General features: G+C 52.7%; 2 protein-coding genes across 2 annotated transcripts; one reads left to right on the top strand and one right to left on the bottom strand.

The window, feature by feature from the left end:
• The first annotated feature begins 13,053 nt into the window (after window positions 1–13,053).
• On the top strand, window positions 13,054–15,720 carry MRPL40 (mitochondrial ribosomal protein L40). The gene is made up of 4 exons (XM_065890514.1): window positions 13,054–13,097; window positions 13,246–13,329; window positions 14,426–14,584; window positions 15,396–15,720. Exons 1-4 carry the CDS (start codon window positions 13,054–13,056, stop codon window positions 15,718–15,720), a joined length of 612 nt encoding a protein of 203 aa, XP_065746586.1.
• A 3,117-nt stretch (window positions 15,721–18,837) lies between these two features.
• Window positions 18,838–21,092, bottom strand: C13H22orf39 (chromosome 13 C22orf39 homolog). The gene is made up of 3 exons (XM_065889484.1): window positions 21,069–21,092; window positions 20,782–20,949; window positions 18,838–18,963 (listed from the first exon to the last, which is right to left on the bottom strand). The coding sequence occupies exons 1-3, from the start codon at window positions 21,090–21,092 to the stop codon at window positions 18,838–18,840; spliced, it is 318 nt and encodes a 105-aa protein (XP_065745556.1).
• Window positions 21,093–21,457: the final 365 nt, after the last annotated feature.

Genomic DNA, 21,457 nt, shown 5'->3' with positions numbered 1-21,457 from the left:
CTGTGTGTGCTGATCTGAGGACTGTAGTACAGATGCTCGTCATCAGGTAGAAAAGAGTGAGTTACAGAAGCTGGGTTTTAGCCAGGGTGCTCAGATAGAATCCTCCTTCCTGGCTTCAGGGAGCTTCCCAGAGGAGAGGAGTGCTGGTGGGGAGAAGTGGGAGGAAGCACGGAGGGCAGACAGGCCAGCTGCCTGCTATGCAGCCACAGGGCCTCTGGCCTTTACACTCTGACGGCTCAAGGGGCAGAACTGACTGGAAGTCCCTTAGTGCATCGTGCTGGCGAGGAGTTTGGGGAGGGCGAGGCCTCCATTCACTGTGTGCTGTGCCCATATGACCCAATAATACTTGGTTCTAACAAATTTTGGTAAATTTGTAATTAAACGTGAAACATGGGAAAATGTGTGAAACATTTATTAAGTGAAAAAGAAGTTACAAAACAATATTAAAATATAAGGTGGGTGCAAAAGACACGATCTTATGTGTAAAAACCCTAAAGATTCCACAAAATAAACAAATTTAGTAGAGCTGAAGGATACAAAATCAACAAACATCAGCTGCATTTCTACACATTAACAGTGAAAATCCAAAAGAAACAAAACAATTCTATTTAAAATAGAATCAAAAAGAAAAAAATACTTAGAAGTAAACTTAACAAAGGTCAAAGACTTGTACGTGAAAACTAGAAAACAGTGCCAAGACAACCAACAGAAACACAAATAAATGGAAAAACAGCCCATCTTCATGAATCGAAGACTTAATATTGTTAAGATGTCAGTAACATCCAAAGCTGTACAGATTTAATGCAATCCCTGTCAGAACTGCAATGACTTTTTTAGGGGGGGGGGCAAAAACAGAAAAACCCATCCTAAAATTCATATGGAATCTCAAGGGACTCTAAATAGCCAAACAAATTCTGAAAAAGAACAAAGTGGGAGGTCTTACACTTGGCTGATTTCAAAATTTACTACAGGGCTTCCCTGATGGTGCAGTGGTTGAGAGTCCGCCTGCCGATGCAGGGGACACGGGTTCGTGCCCGGGTCCAGGAAGATCCCACAGGCTGCGGAGCGGCTGGGCCCGTGAGCCATGGCCACTGAGCCTGTGCGTCCGGAGCCTGTGCTCCGCAACGGGAGAGGCCACAACAGTGAGAGGCCTGTGTACCGCAAAAAAAAAAAAAAAAAAAAAATTTACTACAAAGTTATAGTAATCAAAAGAGTGTGTTACTGGCATGAAGACACACAGACCAATGAAATAGAATACAGATTTTCAAAAAGGCTGCCAAGGCCATTCAATACAGCAAAGGACAGTCTCTTCAACAAGTGGTTCAAGGAAAACTGAATATCCACATGCAGAAGAATGAGACTGGATCCTTACCTAACACCATCTACAAAAATTAACTCAAAATGGATCAAAGACCCAAAGGTTGAACCTAACACTATAAAAATTCTTAGAACAAAACAGGGAAAAAGCTTCATAACATTGGATTTGGCAATGATTTTTTTAGATATGATAGCAAAGGCACAGGCATTAAGAGAAAAAAATAGACAAACTGGATTTCTTGAAAACTTTTGCCCATCAAAGGATACTATCAACAGGATAAAAACGCAACCCACAGAAAATACTGGCAAATTACATATCAGATAAGGAATTAATGTCCAGAATATATAGAGAACTCCTAAAACTCAATACAAAAAAACAAAAAAAGAGAAGTAAAGTAAAAATAACAAGTGCTGGTGGGTATGTGGAGAAATTGGGAATGTACTCTGCTGGTGGGAATGAAAAATGGTGCAGCTGCTGTGGAAACCAGTATGGCAGTTCCTCAAAAAATTAAAAATAGAATTACCTGTGATCCAGCAATTCCACTTCTGGGTTTACACCCAAAGGAATTGAAAGCAGGGTCTTGAAGAGATATGTGTACACCCACATTCATAGCAGCTTTATTCACAACAGCTAAGAGGTGGAAGTAACCTCATGTCCATCGATGGATGATGGATAAATAAAATGTGGTACGTCCACACAATGGAATATTATTCAGCAATAAAAAGGAAAGAAATTCTGATACAAGCTACAACATGGATGAACTGTGAAGACATTATGTTAATTTGCATAAGCCAGTCACAGAAGCACAAATACTGTATGATTCCACTTATATGAAGTCCCTAGAGGAGTCAAATTCATAGAGACAGGAAGTAGATGGTGGTGCCAGGGGCTGGGGGAGGGGGAACTGGGGAGTTACTGCTTAATGGGGACAGAGTTTCAGTTTTGCATGATGAACAGGTGTGTGGAGATTGGCTGCACGACAATGTGAACATACAGAACACTACTGAATTATACACTTAAAAGATGGTTAAGATGGTAAATTTTATTTTATGGTTTACTTTGTCACAACTTAAAAAAATGCTAACCAAAACCAAAGCAAACCATAAATATGTATACAAGCTGGAGGGGCGTGGGAGGGAGGTGGGTATGGTTGTAAAGGTGTTCGAACCATTTGGTCTTGACTGCTGTGTTTACATGAACCCTCACAGGTGCAAAGCTGTGTGGGACTCAGCAGCCACCCCACATAGATGAACGCTACAAGTAAGAGTGGGCTCTGAGTGAGGCAGGTGGGGTCTGTCAACATCATCGTGACATCAGACTGCAGCTTTGCCAAACGTCACCCCTGGGAGAAACTGGGCAAAGTGTACAGAGGATCTCAGCTGCGTGGGAATCTACAACCACCTCAATAAGGAATAAATGCGCATATGTACACATGAAGCCTGTTTTCTAAAAACTGCATATATGTCTGTGTCTGATAAAGGTAAACATCAAAACACCAGTGGCTGTCATCATGAAGCGGATGCTTTTCTCGTGCAGGTGACAGTGCGCACGTCCCATAACCAGCAATCTCTCTGGAGGGAACCCTGCACCTGAGCTCTCTGCTCTCTGCGGGGCAGGAAACCCCTCTGTCCAGCTGCCCGCCTGCCTGCTGCTGCCACAAGCAGCTCCTGGTCTTCCCGCCCAAACCTGCCATCTCGGTCAAGGCCTCACAACAGCCACAGGACTCGCGACTTCTCCGGCCTCAACTCCAGACCAGCCCCTGCCCCCACTGATAGTCCAGCGCCCGCTTCCTCTCCACTCCCACCCAGCGCCCACCCTGGCTCTTTCCCTCCTGCCTCCGTTCCCCGCACTGAGGCCTCCCCTGACCACCCAGCTTGGCACAACAACCCCCCTAACACTGATCTACTTTCCCACGTACTGTAGGTGTCGCTTCCTTTATTGCACGTCTGTCTACTCTGCCCACCGGAATGTAAAGCCCGAGAGCTGAGTCACTTTTGTCTGCTTAGTCACGGGGTCTCCCCAGGGCAGTGACACACAGTAGGCACTCCATAAACACTTGATGTTGTGAAAGGCTGGGCAGAGGCCCCCAGTTCTAACACTCATTCCATGTCACTAGCATCCCAATCCTGGGAAGGTGGGCAGGGGAAGCAGAGCCCTGGCTGCACAGAGCCGTCTGCAGCTAGGACCTCCACCGCTTCAACCACAACTTCTTGGTCTCCCTAAGTCAGCACAACTGCAGGGACACCTCAGGTGTCAGGTGCCTGAGACATTCAAAACACAGCACAGGAAGGAAGCTGGAGCAACCGTTGTTGGGTTGGGTGGTTTTTTTTTTGCGGGGGGCGGTGGGGGGGAGGGGGGGCCATGAACTAGAGTTGAAGAAAGTGCAGGTATATCATTTACAGACCTCCTCACGTCTCCTGCAGCATTTGCCAAAACACAATCAAGAAGGCTTTGGGGCGTCCCTGGTGGCGCAGTGGTTGAGAGTCCGCCTGCCGATGCAGTGGACATGGGTTCGTGCCCCGGTCCAGGAAGATCCCACATGCCCCGGAGCGGCTAGGCCCGTGAGCCATGTCCGCTGAGCCTGCGCGTCCGGAGCCTGTGCTCTGCAACGGGAGAGGCCACAACACTGAGAGGCCACAACACTGAGAGGCCCGCGTATCACACGCACACACACACACCAAAAAAAAAAAAAAAAAAAAAGCTCTGGTGTTTCTTCATACTCTTTTCTCCTCTTATTTTACAGAACAGAGATATTCCTTAAAAGATATCTGCAAGATGAATTTCTATAAATAGAGTCATCCCTCCTTATCTAGATCCATTAGAGAATTAAGAGCAGTTAAGAACAATTTTCCAGGCTTCCCTGGTGGTGGAGTGGTTAAGAATCCGCCTGCCAATGCAGGGGACACAGGTTCGAGCCCCGGTCCAGGAAGATCCCACATGCCACGGAGCAACTAAGCCCGCGCGCCTAGAGCCCGTGCTCCGCAAAAAAGAGAAGCCACTGCAATGAGAAGCTCGCGCACCACAACGAAGAGCAGCCCCTGCTTGCAGCAACTAGAGAGAGCCCACGCGCAGCAATGAAGACCCAACACAGCCAAAAATTAAAAAAAAAATTAAAAAAAAAAGAACTTTCCCATAGAGGAGAAAGTTTAACAACAATCACAACTAAGAAAATAACACTATAGTTAATAATACTGCATTGCATTTTTGAAAGTTGCTAAGAGAATAAATCTTAAAAGTTCTCATCAGGAAAAAATAATTCTTTAACTATGTGAGGTGACAGATGTTCACTTATTGCGGTGATCATTTTGCAATTATGAACAAATATTGAATCATTATGTTGTACACCTGAAACTAATTAATGTACGTCAATTAAAAAAAGAAAAAAGAAAAATAACAACCCTACAATATCATTTAAGTGGAAAATGCATGGTAACACTTCAGCTGTCTGAAGGGAGGCTACTCAATAAAAACACTGGATTTATTATGATATTGGGCATTTGGCTAAGATCTTGAACAACCCAGGTACCTTTATAATATGGTATGCACACTAAACAAAATGTGTTTTCAAAAAGCACTGTTACCCAGTTATTTTTTCCAAATGGTCTGAAAGACCATATTAAAAAGTTTTAACAATGTGTTCTCCTTTTTGTATTTTCTAACTTTTTCTAAATTGAACAGGCATTACTTTTATAAGAAAAATTACTTTACATTTTCCACATTACAAGCATAAAGTCACAAAGTGCTCCATTATCCAGATCCTCACACACCATTAACGTACCCTAGAGCAATCAGATTGGCAATGGACACAGCCAAAAACAAAGCAGCCGTCCTGTTCCTCAATAGCAGCTCCAGCTCAGAGCCCTGGTGCTTCAGGATGAGGAGGCTGAGGCCCCTCAGCATACAGGCGCTTCAGGAAGGCCTCTCGCGGGGCCGGGCTTGGTCATCCCGCGTCACTGAACCTGGCTCCTCCTCCCCATCTGCTCCTTCACAGTCTTACTGATCCCACGGGCTCCCCTTCCCCTGCTATCTCACACCCCACATTTGACCTGATGACTACATTCACTACTGTAACATGGACATGGGTTCGTGCCCCGGTCCAGGAAGATCCCACATGCCCCGGAGCGGCTAGGCCCGTGAGCCATGTCCGCTGAGCTAATTTTCTGGGGAGGTGCAAACATTCTGTATCTTGAGTGGGGAACAGGTTACAGTGTACCTGTTTGTCAAAACTCACCATGTCTGTGCATTTCACTATGTAAATTACACTTCAACAACAACATGTGTGTATGTGTTTATGTATACCCCCCACCACCACACACACACTCACTGCACCACCACTGCCCTGGCCACCTCTGGATCACTGCCACAGCCTCTTCCCAGGTCCTCCAGCTCCCGCCCTTGCCCCCATGCCCACTGCCCGGCCGAGTCCCAGTGCAGTGGCCAGCAAGATCTGAGAGCACGCCAGGTGTGGGACTCCTCTACTCGAGCTGCATGGAGGGCCCGTGCGTGCGGGTCCTCCAGCCAGTCCACTGCTCACTTGGCCTCACCTCCTGCTGCTCATGCCTCCCAGTGTTGCTCCCACATCCTTGCTCTTCCTCAGACCCACCAGGCAAGCTTGCCCTGGCCATTCTCGCTGCCTGAAATGCTCCTTCCACAGAGGGCCGCCTTCCTCACCTCCATCAGGCCTAGGAGGTTGCCATGATGCCCTGTCCAGGTGCCCTCCCTCCAGTACTGAAACACGCCCCCCCACCCCCCCAGCTGTGGGAGTGTTTACAGCCTGTGACAGCTCCTCAGCAGAACTGCTTTGACCAAGATCAGGCCTCCTGGCAGGGACAGCCTACACCTGATGACTGTGGATGTGGGAGTATAAAGGCCTGAGCCCTTCATCCCAATTCGGGACAACTCTGAAGGGCTCAGCCAGCCCCCCAGAAGGGCCAGTTGCAGCTTCTGAGGTACCTGCATTACCGACCAGCTCCTACCTGTCCAGCCCTGCTTCCCTCACGCCCCGCAGGTGGGGAGTCCAGGAGCACCCCAGGTATGTCTTGGGCACACACACATCCAGCTCACCGCCTGCTTCCTGCAACGAGGTCTCTGCTCACATGTTACCTTCTCACTCAGGCTTCCCCAAAGAACCTTATTTAAACTCCTCCCACCCTACCCCTACCCCAGGGCTTTCTCCCGCATTCACCCACCTACCACTCTCGTTTATGAGGCCTGCCCTCTGTCACCTCAGTAAGCTCCCCTCCTGCATCTCCTTTTCTCCTTACAGAAACTTACTGTCTCAGTTCCCATCTGCCAACTGTACTGTCAGGGATGTTTTCTTTCTGCAGCAAGTCAGAGAGAATTTCAAGGGTAACCTACTAAGTCACGTGACAAGTCCTGAGAAGGGCTGACTTCAAGGTTCATTCATAGCGGCATAAGCAGCCACTCCTTCCACCTTCCCCTCCTGTCATCCTCGGTGCGAGCCCTGTCCTCAGGGTCACAGGCTGGCTGCCACACACAGACACAGTGAAGTCCAGGAGAAGAGAGATGGGCCTCTCAAGCATCTCTTCTTACCTGATTATTCCCCAGAAACCCTGAGCAGACATCCCCTCCCAGTCCTACTGCCTAGAATGGCATCACATGGCTGTTCCCCAACGAGGCCTGGGCACTCACCCACACTCCAGCTCAGGGCTATCAAGACCCTGAAGAAGAGGGCAGACAAGAGGAAAACCCTGGGGTTCTGATGGAAAGGAAGTGGGTGGGCGTCCAGTGTCCATGACATGCCCTCCCTGCTCTTTAATGACGTGGATGAACCGATGGCCCGCTCCCGCCTCCAGGTGTTGCTGCTCGTCTTGGCAGGATAAAATGTGCTTGCATTAATGTATGGTCCCCAGGGCTCATTCCAGACCCATGTTTCATGAGCCAGACACCTCTGCAGTCCACAGGCAAACACCCTGGATGAACAGGGTAGCCTCGTACCTCTGGGGAAAAGGGGGGGTCAAGGCAGGCAGCAGGTCCCCTCAATGGCCAAGGCCAGGCACTGCCCAGAGGTCCCTCCCAGCTGTGTAACTTCAATTCAACTCATAAGGTGAAAACATCTTTTTAACCACTCCTTAAATTAAAAGAAATATTTAAGAAAACCTCATTTCCTAGCCCTCAACTCTACTCTGTTCTCAGCATACTAAAGAAATCAACTCTGAGCGTCTCCAATCTACACAGCTACCTGCCTCTACCCCGTGTGCACCTCTACCACTGACCTCCCTGCCTCCATCAGGACCTCTCACCTAGGCCCAGGGAATGCCTACCAGCTCCTCTGGGGCCTTCCAACCACGCCCCATGCTCCCCTCTCGCAACCCCCAGAAGGAGTCCAAGCTTCTAGGCAGGTGCTCATGGCTCTGCCCTGCAGCCCCACCTGCCATCACCTGCGCAGTCTCTGTGCTAACATGCTCCACACGCCAGCCCTCCCTGGGCCTCCACTCCTGACGCTCCCACAGCAGTGGCACCTCCTCTGCCACACAGTCCTCCTGTGGTCCAGACCCAGCCCAAGGGCACCCACAGACCACGCCCTCCTCCCCAGGCTACCCTCTGCCCTGCATTCTAGAATGTGGTCTGTTCCCCTCTCCCACCTGGCACAGTTTTCCGTGCACAGGGAGTGTCTTTTTACCTCTGATGCCCACAGAACTTCTCTCCAGAAGGGTTCAACGTTCAGAGTATAAATCAGTGTAAATCCCACAAGTGTACTATCTAAGGCAAAATCCCACCCAGTTTTCTTCCGAATCCTCTTCAGATGTATTCTGGTTATTTTAAAAAATCACTCTACTGTCTTCAGGTGTTAAGTCAGTGTGACACTGTGAAGAGAGTGTGCATTTCCTGAGCCTTCGCAGGTGAGCAGGCAGCAGCCAAAGCAGCTGTTACCCGCTTCACTTAACAGACCAGGATAAGAGACGTAAAGAACCTTCTGTAACACCCTTTGTGAGCAGCAGAGCACAGAGACTCAAGAACAGGACTATCTGACTCCAAAATAATAGGCAAATTCCTTGTCCTCAAGAAGCTTACAATCTAGTTGGATGGATGAAAAGGCCAAATAACGATACAAAGGTACTCTCACCTAGAGCAGTTTCCCAGCCTCGGCGCTATGGACGTTGGGCCAGGTGACTGTTGCAGAGGAGCATCCATGAGGCTGCAGAGCATTCTAGTTCAGCGGCATCCTGTCCTCCACCCACACTCCACCCCCTCCAGCTGTGAAAACCAAAAATGTCTCCAGACTCTGGCCTGTTTGAGAAGCCCTGATCTGGGCCAACTGCACAGGTTACCTGAATGACCAGGGCAGTCACAAAACGTCACTACCGGGATCCCTCCTGGCCTGTTCTCAGAGCAGCTGTGCAGAGCCTTTCCACACCCAGGCCAGCTTCATTACTGGGTCATCCTTCCTCGAGTTTCCCCTTCAAACTGACATTCATTATCACTCAGGTGCAGGACATGCCTCAGAAGAATGTCTTAAATCCTTTGTGGAATGAGAAGAGGTAGGGAAAAGAATCCAATCATAGGACAGGAGAAAAAACACACGCCATAAAGCAATGCAGTTAACTGACAAATTATCCCATTATTGAAAATTTGCCATATACCTTTTTACAACACTGCCAGAAACCAAAGGAGAATGAGTGTCCTTTCAGTCCTGGCCCTTCTGGTTAGAATGGGCTTCACTAAAGAGCTGTGCATGAACACCACGAGAATTCCAGAAAAACTCTCAGGGACAAAGGCCCTGCGATGGGAAGAACCATGAATCTCAATGATTCTCAACATACAAACTGCATTTTCCTACAACCAAAAACCCAATTGCTTTCAGTTTCTAACAAATATATGGTCATAACCTAACTTAGAAATAAACCTTATTTTGGCCAAGCCTAAAATAAAATACATAAGGAATGCCATATCCAAGAACACAGAGTAAAACACGTGTGTGTGTGTGTGTGTGTGTATGTGTGTGTGTGAACAATGCCTGGCACATAGCTTCAACTTTACCAAGGCCCAGAAAGTGGAGTCACAAGCCCAACAATCTACAGCTAATAAATGATGACATCTTGAATCCAGCCTGATTCCATGCTCAAAGCTCATTACTGTGACATGACTTCAATACTTAACCGATCACCTTAGAACAGTGATTCTCAACTGGGGGTGACCTGGCCAACAGAGAGCAATGTCTGGAGACAGTGTCTGTTGTCACAACTCTGTGTGTGTGTGTGTGAGTGAAGATGCTACTGGCATCTGGAGGGCAGAGGCCAGGGATGCTGCTAACATCCTACAACACAGATTGGTCTCCACAACAGTTATGTGGCCCAAAATGTCAATAGTGCTGAGACTGAGAAACCCTCCCTTAGAGGAAAGGTCTCACTACTATAATCAGCCAGGAAAACGAAGACTGAGAACACACCTGCACCCAACAAACACTTCTCTCTCTGCTTTCAATTTGCCCGCTTACACTATTTGATGAATCCTGCCACCTCAGGGAAAACGCAGGGCTCTCTGCTCCCTCCCTCTTCAGGCTTTCAGACCCCAGAAAAAGTATGTTCGCGCTGCATAATCAGTCAGGAGACTGAATGCAGAGTCAGGAAGCCAGAAAGTGCAGTGATGCTCTCTCCAAACCACCACGGTCTTTTGGGTCCCTTAATCCAAAGCACGTTCGACTTTACTGGCCACCACCCACCACTTGGGCTCCTGGCTAAGCAGCGCTCGCCCCCAGCAGCTCCCCCTATTCACCAGTCTTTAAAGGACAGCTCAGTACTGATCCAGACCATCAGTATGTCCTTCAGGAGAGCAGTAATTTACCTGACAGTCCTGAACACTCAATGAGACGGGTGATTCCCGGAGATTTTAAAAGAAAGGAAACCTGACAAAGAACAGGTTTAAAAGAGTCTCAATTTCTTCTATTATCTCGGGGAGCACTTTGTCTTCCTTCCCAAGCAAACACCACAATCACGCTATAAAGAAGGCAGGGCAGATACTATCAGGTTCTACTCGAGGACAGTGGAGAGGCTGCAGCAACAAGAGGCCCCAGGCCCACAACTCAGCCCACCCTGCCAGGCGGGGACTACTGGCTGCGGCCTGGCTGCAGACTCTCCCTCATTTGTGCCTAAACAATAGCTTAAGTATCCTGACTTACTTGTGCCTACACAGCATAAAACTTGTGTCCTACAAAGGAGCTTATCACTAAGTTATAAATTACATGGTAGAAGGAAGGCTGGAGAAGGGTACACAACACACACAACCTCATCTAGGCAGTGTCAAAATGAAAATTCCTTCAGACTTCACTTGCACAGCAAACTAGCTCATAGTAAAAACTTTTCCCTTCCTGATTCACAAGCACCATAATTTATAATTACTGAACATTTGCCCAGTTCTCCAGGGAAAGATCTCACACTACACGTCAGGAGATGCGCTTGGAGACCAACACAGGAGAAATGAAACCAGAGTTCACTGCTTTTGCTTTCACATACTGTCAACCCAGCTGTCTTAGTAAGTTATGGCAACCTCAGCCCTCTTACCTGCTCAGCCAACGTTTATCGCAGACCCTCTACGTGAAAGGCACTGCTGAGTGTGGCAGGGAATGCAGAGGGAAGCGAGGCAGTCTGCGCCCTAGGGGCACAAGGAATGTACACCCACAGGGACAGAGCACATCTAGTGGAGTAACTCAAGAGGAATGGTAACAAAAGGAAAAGGGGACCTGACCTCACCCGGGCCCTGAAAAACGAGAAGGATGTCCTGCTAGAAAATGGAAAGGCTGCAGCAATAGAAAGCAAGCATCCTGAGATCAAGTTCAAAACTAAAAAGCAACACACTTAAGAAAGGCAAAAACATCTACCCAACTTGTTCTAAAAGAAAACTAGCTCCCTCTAGTCGCACAGCAAAGTAGAAATGAGGAACAAGACAGAATCAGGGTGACTCTTTGCCTACCAACAGTCGGGCCATCCAGGTTGCGGGCCCTCAGCTGGAGTATTGCTCCCTGGGCTCACTGCTACCAGTAGGGGATGGGGGCTCGCTCCCCTCCCCTTCCTAGGGGGCGAAGGCCAACTCCTGCAGCAAGTGTGCGAGCCAGGTAGAACAACAGCAAAACTGCTGGTTACCGCGCTTCTCTGTACCAGAGTCTCTTCCCTACCAGAGGACTGGATGAGTCCGCTCCCTGGGTGTGCTTTAGGGCCGCTGCCCCAGAGCTAAGGCAGGCCCTCTCCGAGCACACACCTGTGCCCCGTAGGCCCCATCCGAGTCGCCCTCATGCTCCAGCTCAGTGTGAACGTAATTCCTCGGGCTGGGGGATCTCAGCCCAGAATCACGGTCCCCCACCTAAAGCACTGTCACCAGATCCAGTCCCTCTGGCATGGCAGGACGTGCCCATTCCAGGTCTACACCCCGCTACTGAAAGGCCACTCCGCTCCAGTTTCACACACTGGACCGTCCTGGCACATCCCGGCCGGCGCCCAGGGCCGCTCCCCGGGCCGGGCCGCTAACCCTGCCCGGACCACGGGCGGGCGACCGAGGGCTTGGAGCAAGGGCCGGGGCGAGGGCGGACGTGGCCGAGCACGTGCCCGGCTCCCGGTCTCCTCGCGCGAGGACAAAGTCCGCGACCGCCAGCCCCGCGGCGCGGGCACCGGGCACTCGGCGTCGGAGCGAGGCGGGCAGGCCTGCGCGCGGCTCCCACCTGGCTCCAGACCACGGCCCGTCTCCGGGCTCGGCCCCCCGCGACCCCCGCGCGCACTCACCATTGTGGTTGACCCAGGTCGGCTTCAGGAGCTTCATTGTTCGGCCGCCACCGCCGCCGCCGCCGGGCTGAGGCGAGAGCCGCGTCCCTCAGCGCGCCCGGGCCATGGAGCCGCCGCCGCCCGCGCCGCCCGCCCTCCAGCCGCCGCCCGCCTCCCGCCCTCAGCGCCGCCGCGCCATCGTCGGCCCGCGACCCCCGCCGCCGCCGCCGCCGCCGCCGCCGACCCCCGCGCTCGGCCGCCGCCGCCGCCGCCACAGCCGCATCCCCCGCGCCGCTCCTCCTCCGGCGGCTCCCGGGCAACGCCGGAAGTCACGGCGCGCACCTGCCAAACAGCCCCGGCGGGAAACCGCTCCCCGCGCTCACGGGCCGCCCGGCTCCTCAGCCGGCCGGGCGGGAAGGCGGCTCCTCTTCGGGTCCGCCCCGCACGGCCGCGAGCGAGGGGCCGGCCGGCAGGGAGCGCGCGGACGGGCGAGCGGGACCTGGGGTGCGCCCCGGCCGGGCGGGGCCGGGCGGCGCAGACGGCCTGGCCGCTCTGCCCGCCGGTGCGGAGCCGACTAATTAACAGGCTTCCGCCGCCCCCAGCGCGTGTTCATTTGTCGCCCGCGAGCGCAGGCCACGTGCCGCGCCGGTGCAGCCACCGCGGCCCGGCTCCGACGTCGGCGAACGAGCCGGAGCGTTTACTGGACGCCCAGGCCGCCTCTCGTGCGCGGACTCTTAGCCCCCTCGGCCCCGCCGGCCTCACTGCTGGTCTCGGCCCTCGCGGGGCGCAGGCCGAGCGGCTAGGGAGAGGCAAGGGAGCGGCGCCCGCGGGAAGGAAGCCCCTGATCGGCGCGAGGTGCGAGGCGCCGGGCGCGGGGCGGGGCCACGTTGGAGGCAGGGCTAGACGCGGCGGCCGGAACGCGGGAGCGCGGGGCTGCGCGGCTGTCGGACCCGAGAGCGGCGCACCGCGGGCCGGACCGCCTAGGGGCGCGCGCCCGGAAGCGGCCGTCGGCGACCGGGAGGCATGGCGGCCGCGGCGCTGAGGGCGGCTCTGCGCCCGCCGAGCCGGTGAGCGCGGAGGGGCCGGGACGCGGGTGCGCGGGGACGCGGATTGAGAGCTTCCCTGCTGGCCTTGGCGGTCTCACCCCGTAGTTACGGGGCTCGTGAGTGACCTTAACGGGGAAGCGGGCGTTGATACACACTCGGTCTCTTCCAGGCTTCTGGGAGCGCGGCCGACGCAGACGAGGGACGCGCACCAGCGGGCCTCGTTGCTGTCGTTCTGGGGACTCGTGCCCATGAGGTAACCCGGCCGCGGGCCCGGCCTGGGGGCTCGCGCACGGGAACCCAGCGAGCAAGGTTGCTCGATGTTAAGTCTGCGAAGTTTCTCAGTTAAATTTAGATGGATGCCCTTATGTCTTTTCATATGAAATACTGTTATATCTGTAATCAGAGGTCAAAAGTTAAATGCAAAAGTGGTTTAAAGAAAAGTTACTTAGCTCTCAAGGGATTCTTGTGTAAAATTTTAAAGAGCACAGACAGCACTTCCGTTTCTTACTCTCCGGAAAGGTGGGGGGAGGTGAGAGGATTCTTTTTTCCACCTGGGACCCTGAATACTTTCTAGGGACTTAACTCATAAAACTCAGTCTTGATGCTAGAGATTCGGTTGTTCTGAATAGTAACTTATCAGCATAGGAGATGTGTTCCTGAGGGTAAATCAGACTTTTGTCCGTGCTCGAGGATAGGGAAATTTGTTAAGAAATCTCAAAAAGTATAAACAGGAACTTGACAGTTATTTTTATTATACTGTCTCTCTTAGTCAAATCATTTTTATAAATCACAAATCCATTTAAAATGTGAGTAACGAGCTTCTAACGGATAACAACAAGGTCCTATAGTGTAGCACAGGGAACTATATTCTATATCCTGACATAAAGCATTAATGGAAAAGAATATTAAAAAATGTATATATGTATAAATGAGTCACTATGCTGTACAGCAGAAATTAACACATTGTAAATCAACTATACTTCAATTAATAAATAAGTAATGTGAGTAACAAGCTTCTAGTTCATCAGTTTGGTATTTTCGCTTTTCAGTGCTATCCCAAGGCCCACCTGAAACCCCTCACTAAAGATGAGCACTTCCCTTTAATTTATACCCTGACACCCCACGGAGTTTTTCCACGCCTTCCTGGGTTGACCGTGCCCACACAGTTCTCATAAGGACCCCCCGTGGAGGCCGTCTCCCTACCACACTCAGCATGGGAGGCCAGGCCCACACGGTCCTTTCCTGAGGGAGAGCTCGGTACAAGTTTGCAGGCACTTTCCCTAGTGCCATGTCTCTACACGTTCACGAGGCCAAAGAGGAAAATGTTTAGTGTTTGCTTTATCCTTTAGAGCAGAACCTCTGCAAAAGAAGAAGAAGGTGGACCCTAAAAAAGACCAAGCAGCAAAGGAGCGCTTGAAAAAGAGGATCCGACGACTGGAAAAGGCGAGCCAGGAGCTCGTTCCCATTGAGGATTTTATCACGCCCGTCAAGTTCTTAAATAAAGCGAGGTACGGGCCCTCTAGGGTTGAGGTCTTCAGAGCAAAGGAGTTTTGTGACCTTCAGGAAGTTCTGTCTGCACTTCACACCTGTAATGGGAAGGGGTCATAGGCTTGGGCTGGCTTGGCCCTGTTCTGAGTCCTCTTCTCCTGGATTGTCTCATGGGAGGTGGAGAAAGCATTCCTGGGCGCTGCTCCTGAACGGCTGATTGTGGGAAGGAAGCTCAGGGCAGATGCTGGAGCAAGTTTGGAGTGTTGCTCTTGCAGAGGAGTTTAGCTGTGACTGATGACTGGGGCCCTGGGCCTGCAGCTCTTACCCCTTCCTGCTGGTAGGAAACCCTTAGCCTCCTGCTCTAGGATGCAAATGCTCAGAGCTGGGATGTGTCGTGTGTGGGGTTGGTGGGATTGCTGCCTTCTTGTCAGAAGTGCGTACCATTTATAAAGTAGTACCTCGCCATGTAAGTGGGACAAGGCAGGTGCTTTTTTGGGTCTCCAGGGCTGATACAGGCTTTGACTCCCTGGGATATTGGTGTCCGTTTTCATAACACCATTTGACTTTTCTCCAAAGCCACGTTTCCCCACCAGCAGGCTCTGCTTGGCACAGAGGACGTGCTGCCACAATCTGCTGAGAGCACTGTTGTTTCTTTTCTTCACGTAAAGAAAATGGCAGTGGTTCCAGGTGTCAGTTGCCGCTGCTGCCACATCCAACATTCTGTCCCTTAATTTGTCCCTAAGTTCCATCTGCGTCTGGCAGTGGGGACACTCGGGTCCGGTGCAGTCGGTTGGCGCCCCCAGGTTCATGCCCTTGGCTCTGTGTTCCCAGGCAGCGGCCGCCAATGGAACTCCCCTTTGAAGAGAACGAGCGGAGAGCCCTGCTTCTGAAGAAATGGGCACTGTACAAGCAGTGTGAGCATGAGATGGAGAGGGGCGCCATTGCGTCCCTGCTCGAGGCCCAGCAGGAAGCTCTGCAGGAGCTGAAGCTCACGGCCCCAGAACTCCATGCCGAGGCCACCAAGCGGGACCCCAGTCTGTTTCCCTTTGAGAGACAAGGGCCAGACTACACACCGCCGATCGCCAACTACCAACCCCCAGAAGGCAGGTACCACGATATCACCAAGGTGTACACACAGATGGAGTTCAAGAGATAGAGCTGCAGGCAGCTGCCCTCAGGACGCTGCCGTCGGGAGCCTGCACCCCCAGGCACAGGCCTGCTGTGAATAAATGCATTTAACCAAGTGTCTTGTCTTAGGTCAGAGTCACAGTTAATTCACCTGAGCATGCACGGGGGTTTGGGAGGCTGCCCTTCTTGGCCTGGTACTGGGGAGAGGAAGGCCAAAACATTGACCACTGTCCTCCAGTGAAAAGGAGGATTCCAACTGTGTGAGGCAGACGCCACCAGCAAGAGGCACAAAGTGACCCCAGGAACGGAGGTGAAGGACGTGCAGCTGTGCTGTGTGTTGCCTGCACCTGGAGGAGAGGCAGGGCTGGCTCTGGGTTTCAAGCTGGGGGGTATGGGGGAGGCTGAGAAGAGTGTTGAGTGGCAGGGACCCCACTGCGTGAGGCCATGTGTCCTCCAGGAGGGTATGACGCCTGGCCGGGCAGAGGCTGCTGTTAGTCTGGAGCAGGGAGTATATGAGTGAGCCCTGGCACCAGAACAAAACACCACAGACCAAGGAGCTGAAACGACTCACATTTATTTCTCTCAGTTCCGGAGGCTGGATGTCCAAGATCCAGGTGTCGGCTGGGCTGGTTTCTCCCAAGGCCTCTCTCCTTGGCGTGTAGACAGCCATCTCGTGCACCCATGTGATCATCCCTCTGTGTGTCTGTGTAAGGACACTAGTCATTGGATTAGGGCCCACCCACGCAACCCTATTTCACATTAAGCACCTCTTTAAAGATCCATCTTCAAATAGTCTCACTCAGAGCGGCAGGAGGTTAGACCTTCCCCGGAGGAACTGGGGGTACATAATGCAGTCTAACAGTGAGGGTACAGTGTAGGCAGAGGTCCACTTGTACCCCTTGCATCACCACCTCAGAAAGGCTTTGGTTCTTCACCACCTTAGTGCAAATAAACCAGCGGAACACTCCACCTGAGTAAGAATTCAGATTATCCATTTTCCTAGAGGGCCCTGGCTACCCAACCCTGGAAAATCACACCCCGTCCCCACCTCATCAGCATGTGGCCCTTTCTCTGCCTAAAGCCTCCAGCCTCCTCCAGATCTAGCCTCGGACTCTGAGCCTCCCCCACCTCCCAACTTACAGATTTCATCCACGAGATGGTATGATCAAGTCAGTGGGTCATGGGCAGCTGTTTTGTTTTAACCTTTTATTGGTAAGTAATCATAGATTGACAAGAGGCTGGAAATCAACAGAGAGGTGCTGTGTGTGGTTCCTCCGGCTCCCCCTAGTGTCACATCTTACAGGGCCAGTCATGCCAGCACCCAGAGATAGACTGTAGCCAGAGTAGGTCCAGGCTCCCAGATGCGGCTGTGCTCATCTGTGTGTCCATGTGTCACAGCACAGCCACCCCTGCAGTCCTGCACTATAGGATGCTGCCCCATGTCCCTGACCCCCGGCCCCATAATCGTCCGCATCCCTATAATTACGTCCTTTCACGGCGTCATGTAATGGAGCCAGGCCCAGCAGCAGTATCTCACAGGGTGGGGGCAGGTGCCGCTCCTTGAAGCCCAGCTCAGTGACAGCGCGCCATGTAACAGGATGCACCAGGTCACAACGCAAACTGTTTATCATTGTGGGCTCTGTCCCCAAAGTTTGAAAGATGATGCTCTGCCTTGTCACTGTCCATTTTCTTCACAGCTGATGTTTGAATGTTCATGTCTGTCTCCTGAACTCAACGGGACTGAAGCCATTTGTCTGTTTCAAGCCTGTGGTCCCAGGGTGTGCAGACATGAGGGGTGGACATGGGTGGACAGAGGAACATTTTCTAGGGTGACGATCATCTGCGGTGGAGCTTGCTCAGCATCCAAGAAGTTGTAGGACTCCTGATGGAGCCAGCACCTGGCCACAGGCACCCAAGGCCCTAACCCAGCAGCAGCAGGAGGGCGGCTCCACCAGGAGCGGCTGACGGCCTCCCTGCCTAGGTTTCAGAGAAAGGACACAGGTGGAGCTGTAGCAGCTTCCCTCCTCCTCCTCCTCCTCGGCCAGAAATGCCCATGAACACAGCCACGGTGGACGGACGCTGGTTGCCTCAGACACACCAGGGCTCCCCCCTGCGACGGGGGTACCCTGGGTCTTCTTTATACTCACCTCTGCTGCGGGAGTCCTTTGTGGGCACCCCACCACTCACAGGTACACAGTCACAAAGGACACTTGGGGCACACAAGAGCAAACATACATGATGGGAGATTTTACTCTCTTAATGTGTGCCCTTCTGAAGTGATGGATTATTTTGCCCCCAAGAATAAGTAAAATGATGTTGAACCACCACCTCTAGCCAGATCGTGAGGGAGGCACTGAGATGCCGCAGGCCTGACCCTCAGCACCACATGCTGGGGCCTGTTACACGGCACAGATGCTAAATCGTTTCACCCATAATAAAGAGACCTCTAAAGAACTAGTGTTCTCGTTGGTTCAAATACATATATTTTAAAAACATCTACAAGAGTGTAAGCATACAAAATTCTAATACTGGCCAGCACAACGTCAGGTTGTAAATCTAACCCTTTCAAAATTAAACTGTGGATTTAATTTTCAGCTTCTGTTTGGAATCAAACCTGTGAAATGTCTTTTGATATATTCCACATTTTCAAAAAATGACCAGGGGAAATTCTGAGGGAAGGAGACCAAAATTCCATGTGTTGGGCTTGGGTGTCTTCAGCCAAGAGTCTAGGAACCCTCTTTACACAAGGTTGTGTGTCCTGGAGCCGTGGGCCGAGGAGGTGACGCCGCCCACGCCTACAGAGGAGCAGAGGAAGTGCCCGCGGTGGGAGGACACCTGCGGCCAGCACTGCGTGGCCATCACCAGACCAGGGCCATACGGGGCCACCTGTGCATCCACACAGATCCGGGCTGCCCCTCGAGTGTTCGACTGAGGAGCCCAGTCCTTGGGACGGCCTCTCCTTGCTGCTGTCCCCAGGCCTGCCCGTTGGCCACCCACAGGGACACGCAGGGGTGCCTGGCTTCCTGGAGCTGCACGCTGAGTGAACTGGCTCTGAGTGTGGTGGGGCAGGCGAGGCTGGAGACGGGGACTCTGTGTCCCACGTCAGGCGGAAGCTCCCAGGGACCTTCTGGACTATTTGGGCCTGTCAGCGGTCGTTGTCCTGGGGCAGAGGGAGGTGCCAGTCTGCAGGGGGGCTCTGCCTGGGGGCCCACACCAGGCCGTGCTTCCGTGCAGCCCGGACTCTCGCCTGCTCGCTCTCACGTAGGGACCGCTGCAAAGGAGACCCGGTCACCTGTGGCCTCACGGGTGCCCTGTACCTCCCTCCTCTCAGTGCCCACCCACACACATGACAAGTGCAGCCCAGCAAGCCCTGGTGAGTGCAGGGTGGGGTGGGGTGGGGGTGGTTACTACACACACATCTAGATCATTCTCCAAGCTACTGTGAAAAACCTACTGTGCAGATGACCATTTTGAGGATATTTTTAATTCTCCTGGGCCCCAGGGCTTGATGCCTTCGGTTGACCTAATCAGATTCACCAGGTAAGAGGGGCTGGGGGCTGAGCCAGGAGGAGAGATGAGCCTGTAAGAGTGGCCAGAGAAGGGAAGAGGCCAGAGACAGGCAGACAGACAGACACGGACAGACACAGACACACAGACATAGACACAGACACACACACACAGACACAGACACAGACACACACACACACACACACACACACACACACACGACAGTGGGTGCCACCACCCCGGCCAGTAAACCCAGGGCAGCAGGTCACAACCATGACGGGGCCTGAGGGGGTGCCAGGTGCTATGCTGGCCACTTTACACGTAGAATTTCATCTTCCATCTGTTTTCGCTCAAGCTCTATTGTCTCAAATGGAATGTACTGTTCTTGTTAAAAAGCGATCAGAAATGCAAAGTAAATATGAAAGCCCTGCAGACCTCCCTCCCAGGGTGAAGTTCACAGCTTCCCCAATTCCATCTGAGGCCCGCATTTCAGGGCTATCACCCATTTCCCTAAAGAAGGAATAATCTTCTCCTTGCTGGTGCACGTCCTGCTTTTCTCATTAAGTGACATACTGCGAGCACCTTTCCACAGGGGGATAGGTTACAATCTATTTTTCTTAATGGCTGTGTACTTCTCTGTGGTGGGGAAGACATTATCTGGTCAAATGTCTATTACTGGACTTTAGGTCACTTTCAGTCTTTGCACTATTACAAATGGTGACACAATGGACATTTTGAATTTTCAGTTGTTACCCAATTACCTCCCTAGGATAAACTTCCAGGAGTAAAACTGTGGGATCTAAAGGTATGCATTTGACATTTAGATAATCAGAAAACCTGACATTCCACAAACACTGCCCAGGTGCCCTGACTCTCCAAACCCCTATGGACATTCCGCTGGGCAGTAACCAGTTACTGTCATTTTAAATATATATCAGGCTATTTGGTTTTCTTTTCTTTTCCTTCTGTGTGCCCTTTGCCTACTTTTCTATTCTGAAATAATTCCCATTTTTCTTACAGATATGTGACAGCTATCTTTAAAAGATATATATATATGTACAAAGGTTATTAATCTCTTGCCATATAGGCTGCAAACTACCTCTCCTGTTTTCCACTGATCTCGGACTTGTCATTTTCTTTTACACTTGGCAGTCCTGCTGGCTCCCTCCCCCGCACGCTCCGTGAGCACTGCGCCCTCACAGCTTCGCTCCATCCCCCCCCCCCACGCACACCCCCATCAGCTCCAGGCCACCGCTGTATCCTAGACTAGGATGTAGGAGTCGGGAGGACAGGGGCTGTGTTCTCATCACTCCTGGATCCCCAAGAGCGTCCCAAGTGGTAAGTGTCTGCTGAATGTATGGATCACAACCCCCTCCTTACTGGTCCCTAGCACCTCTACCATATCCTCTCTCAGCGTGGCAGCCAGACTGACCTTTTAAGGATATAAATCAAAGCACGCTCCCCAGTACACGTGGAGGCTGGAACTGAACCCCTTTTTTAAGGCCCGCCCCCTTCTCCCAGCGTCTCGTGCCCCCGGGCTGGTTCCTGGTCTTCCAGGGCTCGGCACGCCGGGTCGGGTCACCTGGGCCTCGGCGCTGCGGCGCTCCTCCCACTCGCGGCAGCTGTCCAGGTCGCGCCGCCACTGCCCGCAGGCCGGCCGCTCGCCGTGGACGTAATAGTGGCGCAGGAAGTGGCCGGCGCTGCTGCAGAGCTCCCACTCGGCGCGGTAGGCCTCGCACGGGCGCGGCGGCTGCGGGGACGGGGGAGTGAGCTGGGGACCCGGTGAGCGCCAGCCCGTCCCGCACGGACGGACCTGATCTCCGTCCTCCCGACCTGGCCCCGCGGGTCCCCGGGTCCCACCGCACTTACCTGCCAGCCTCCACCTTCCGCCATGTCCCGGGACTGCCTAACCCGCCTCCTGAGCCCGCGGACCGCCGCGTGACTGATGGGCGGAGGGACTAATGAGCCCCGAGATCTCACCACTAACTCCTCGCCCAGCTCCTTGAGACGCGCCACTGAACAGGACGTCCGGGTTGGCAGCCAATAACAGTCGATGGAGGGCGGGGCCTGGAGACCTGTGTGGGCGGGGCCTGGAGGCTGGGGCGGAGCCGAGGCCGGTGTGGGCCGGGCATGCCCCCAGGGTCACCAGGCCCGGCTAGCCATGTGGCGGAGGTGACTTCGGCGTCCCCTCGAGCCGGCGGGCGCCCGGCTGCACATTCACGTCCAGTGGCCGTTTCTGACGGAACCACGCGGCTCGG

Source organism: Phocoena phocoena, chromosome 13, assembly GCF_963924675.1.
Source record: "Phocoena phocoena chromosome 13, mPhoPho1.1, whole genome shotgun sequence".
Lineage (NCBI taxonomy): Eukaryota > Metazoa > Chordata > Mammalia > Artiodactyla > Phocoenidae > Phocoena > Phocoena phocoena.
Note: the sequence above shows the minus strand (reverse complement) of the source record. Positions and strands in the feature narration are given on the sequence as shown.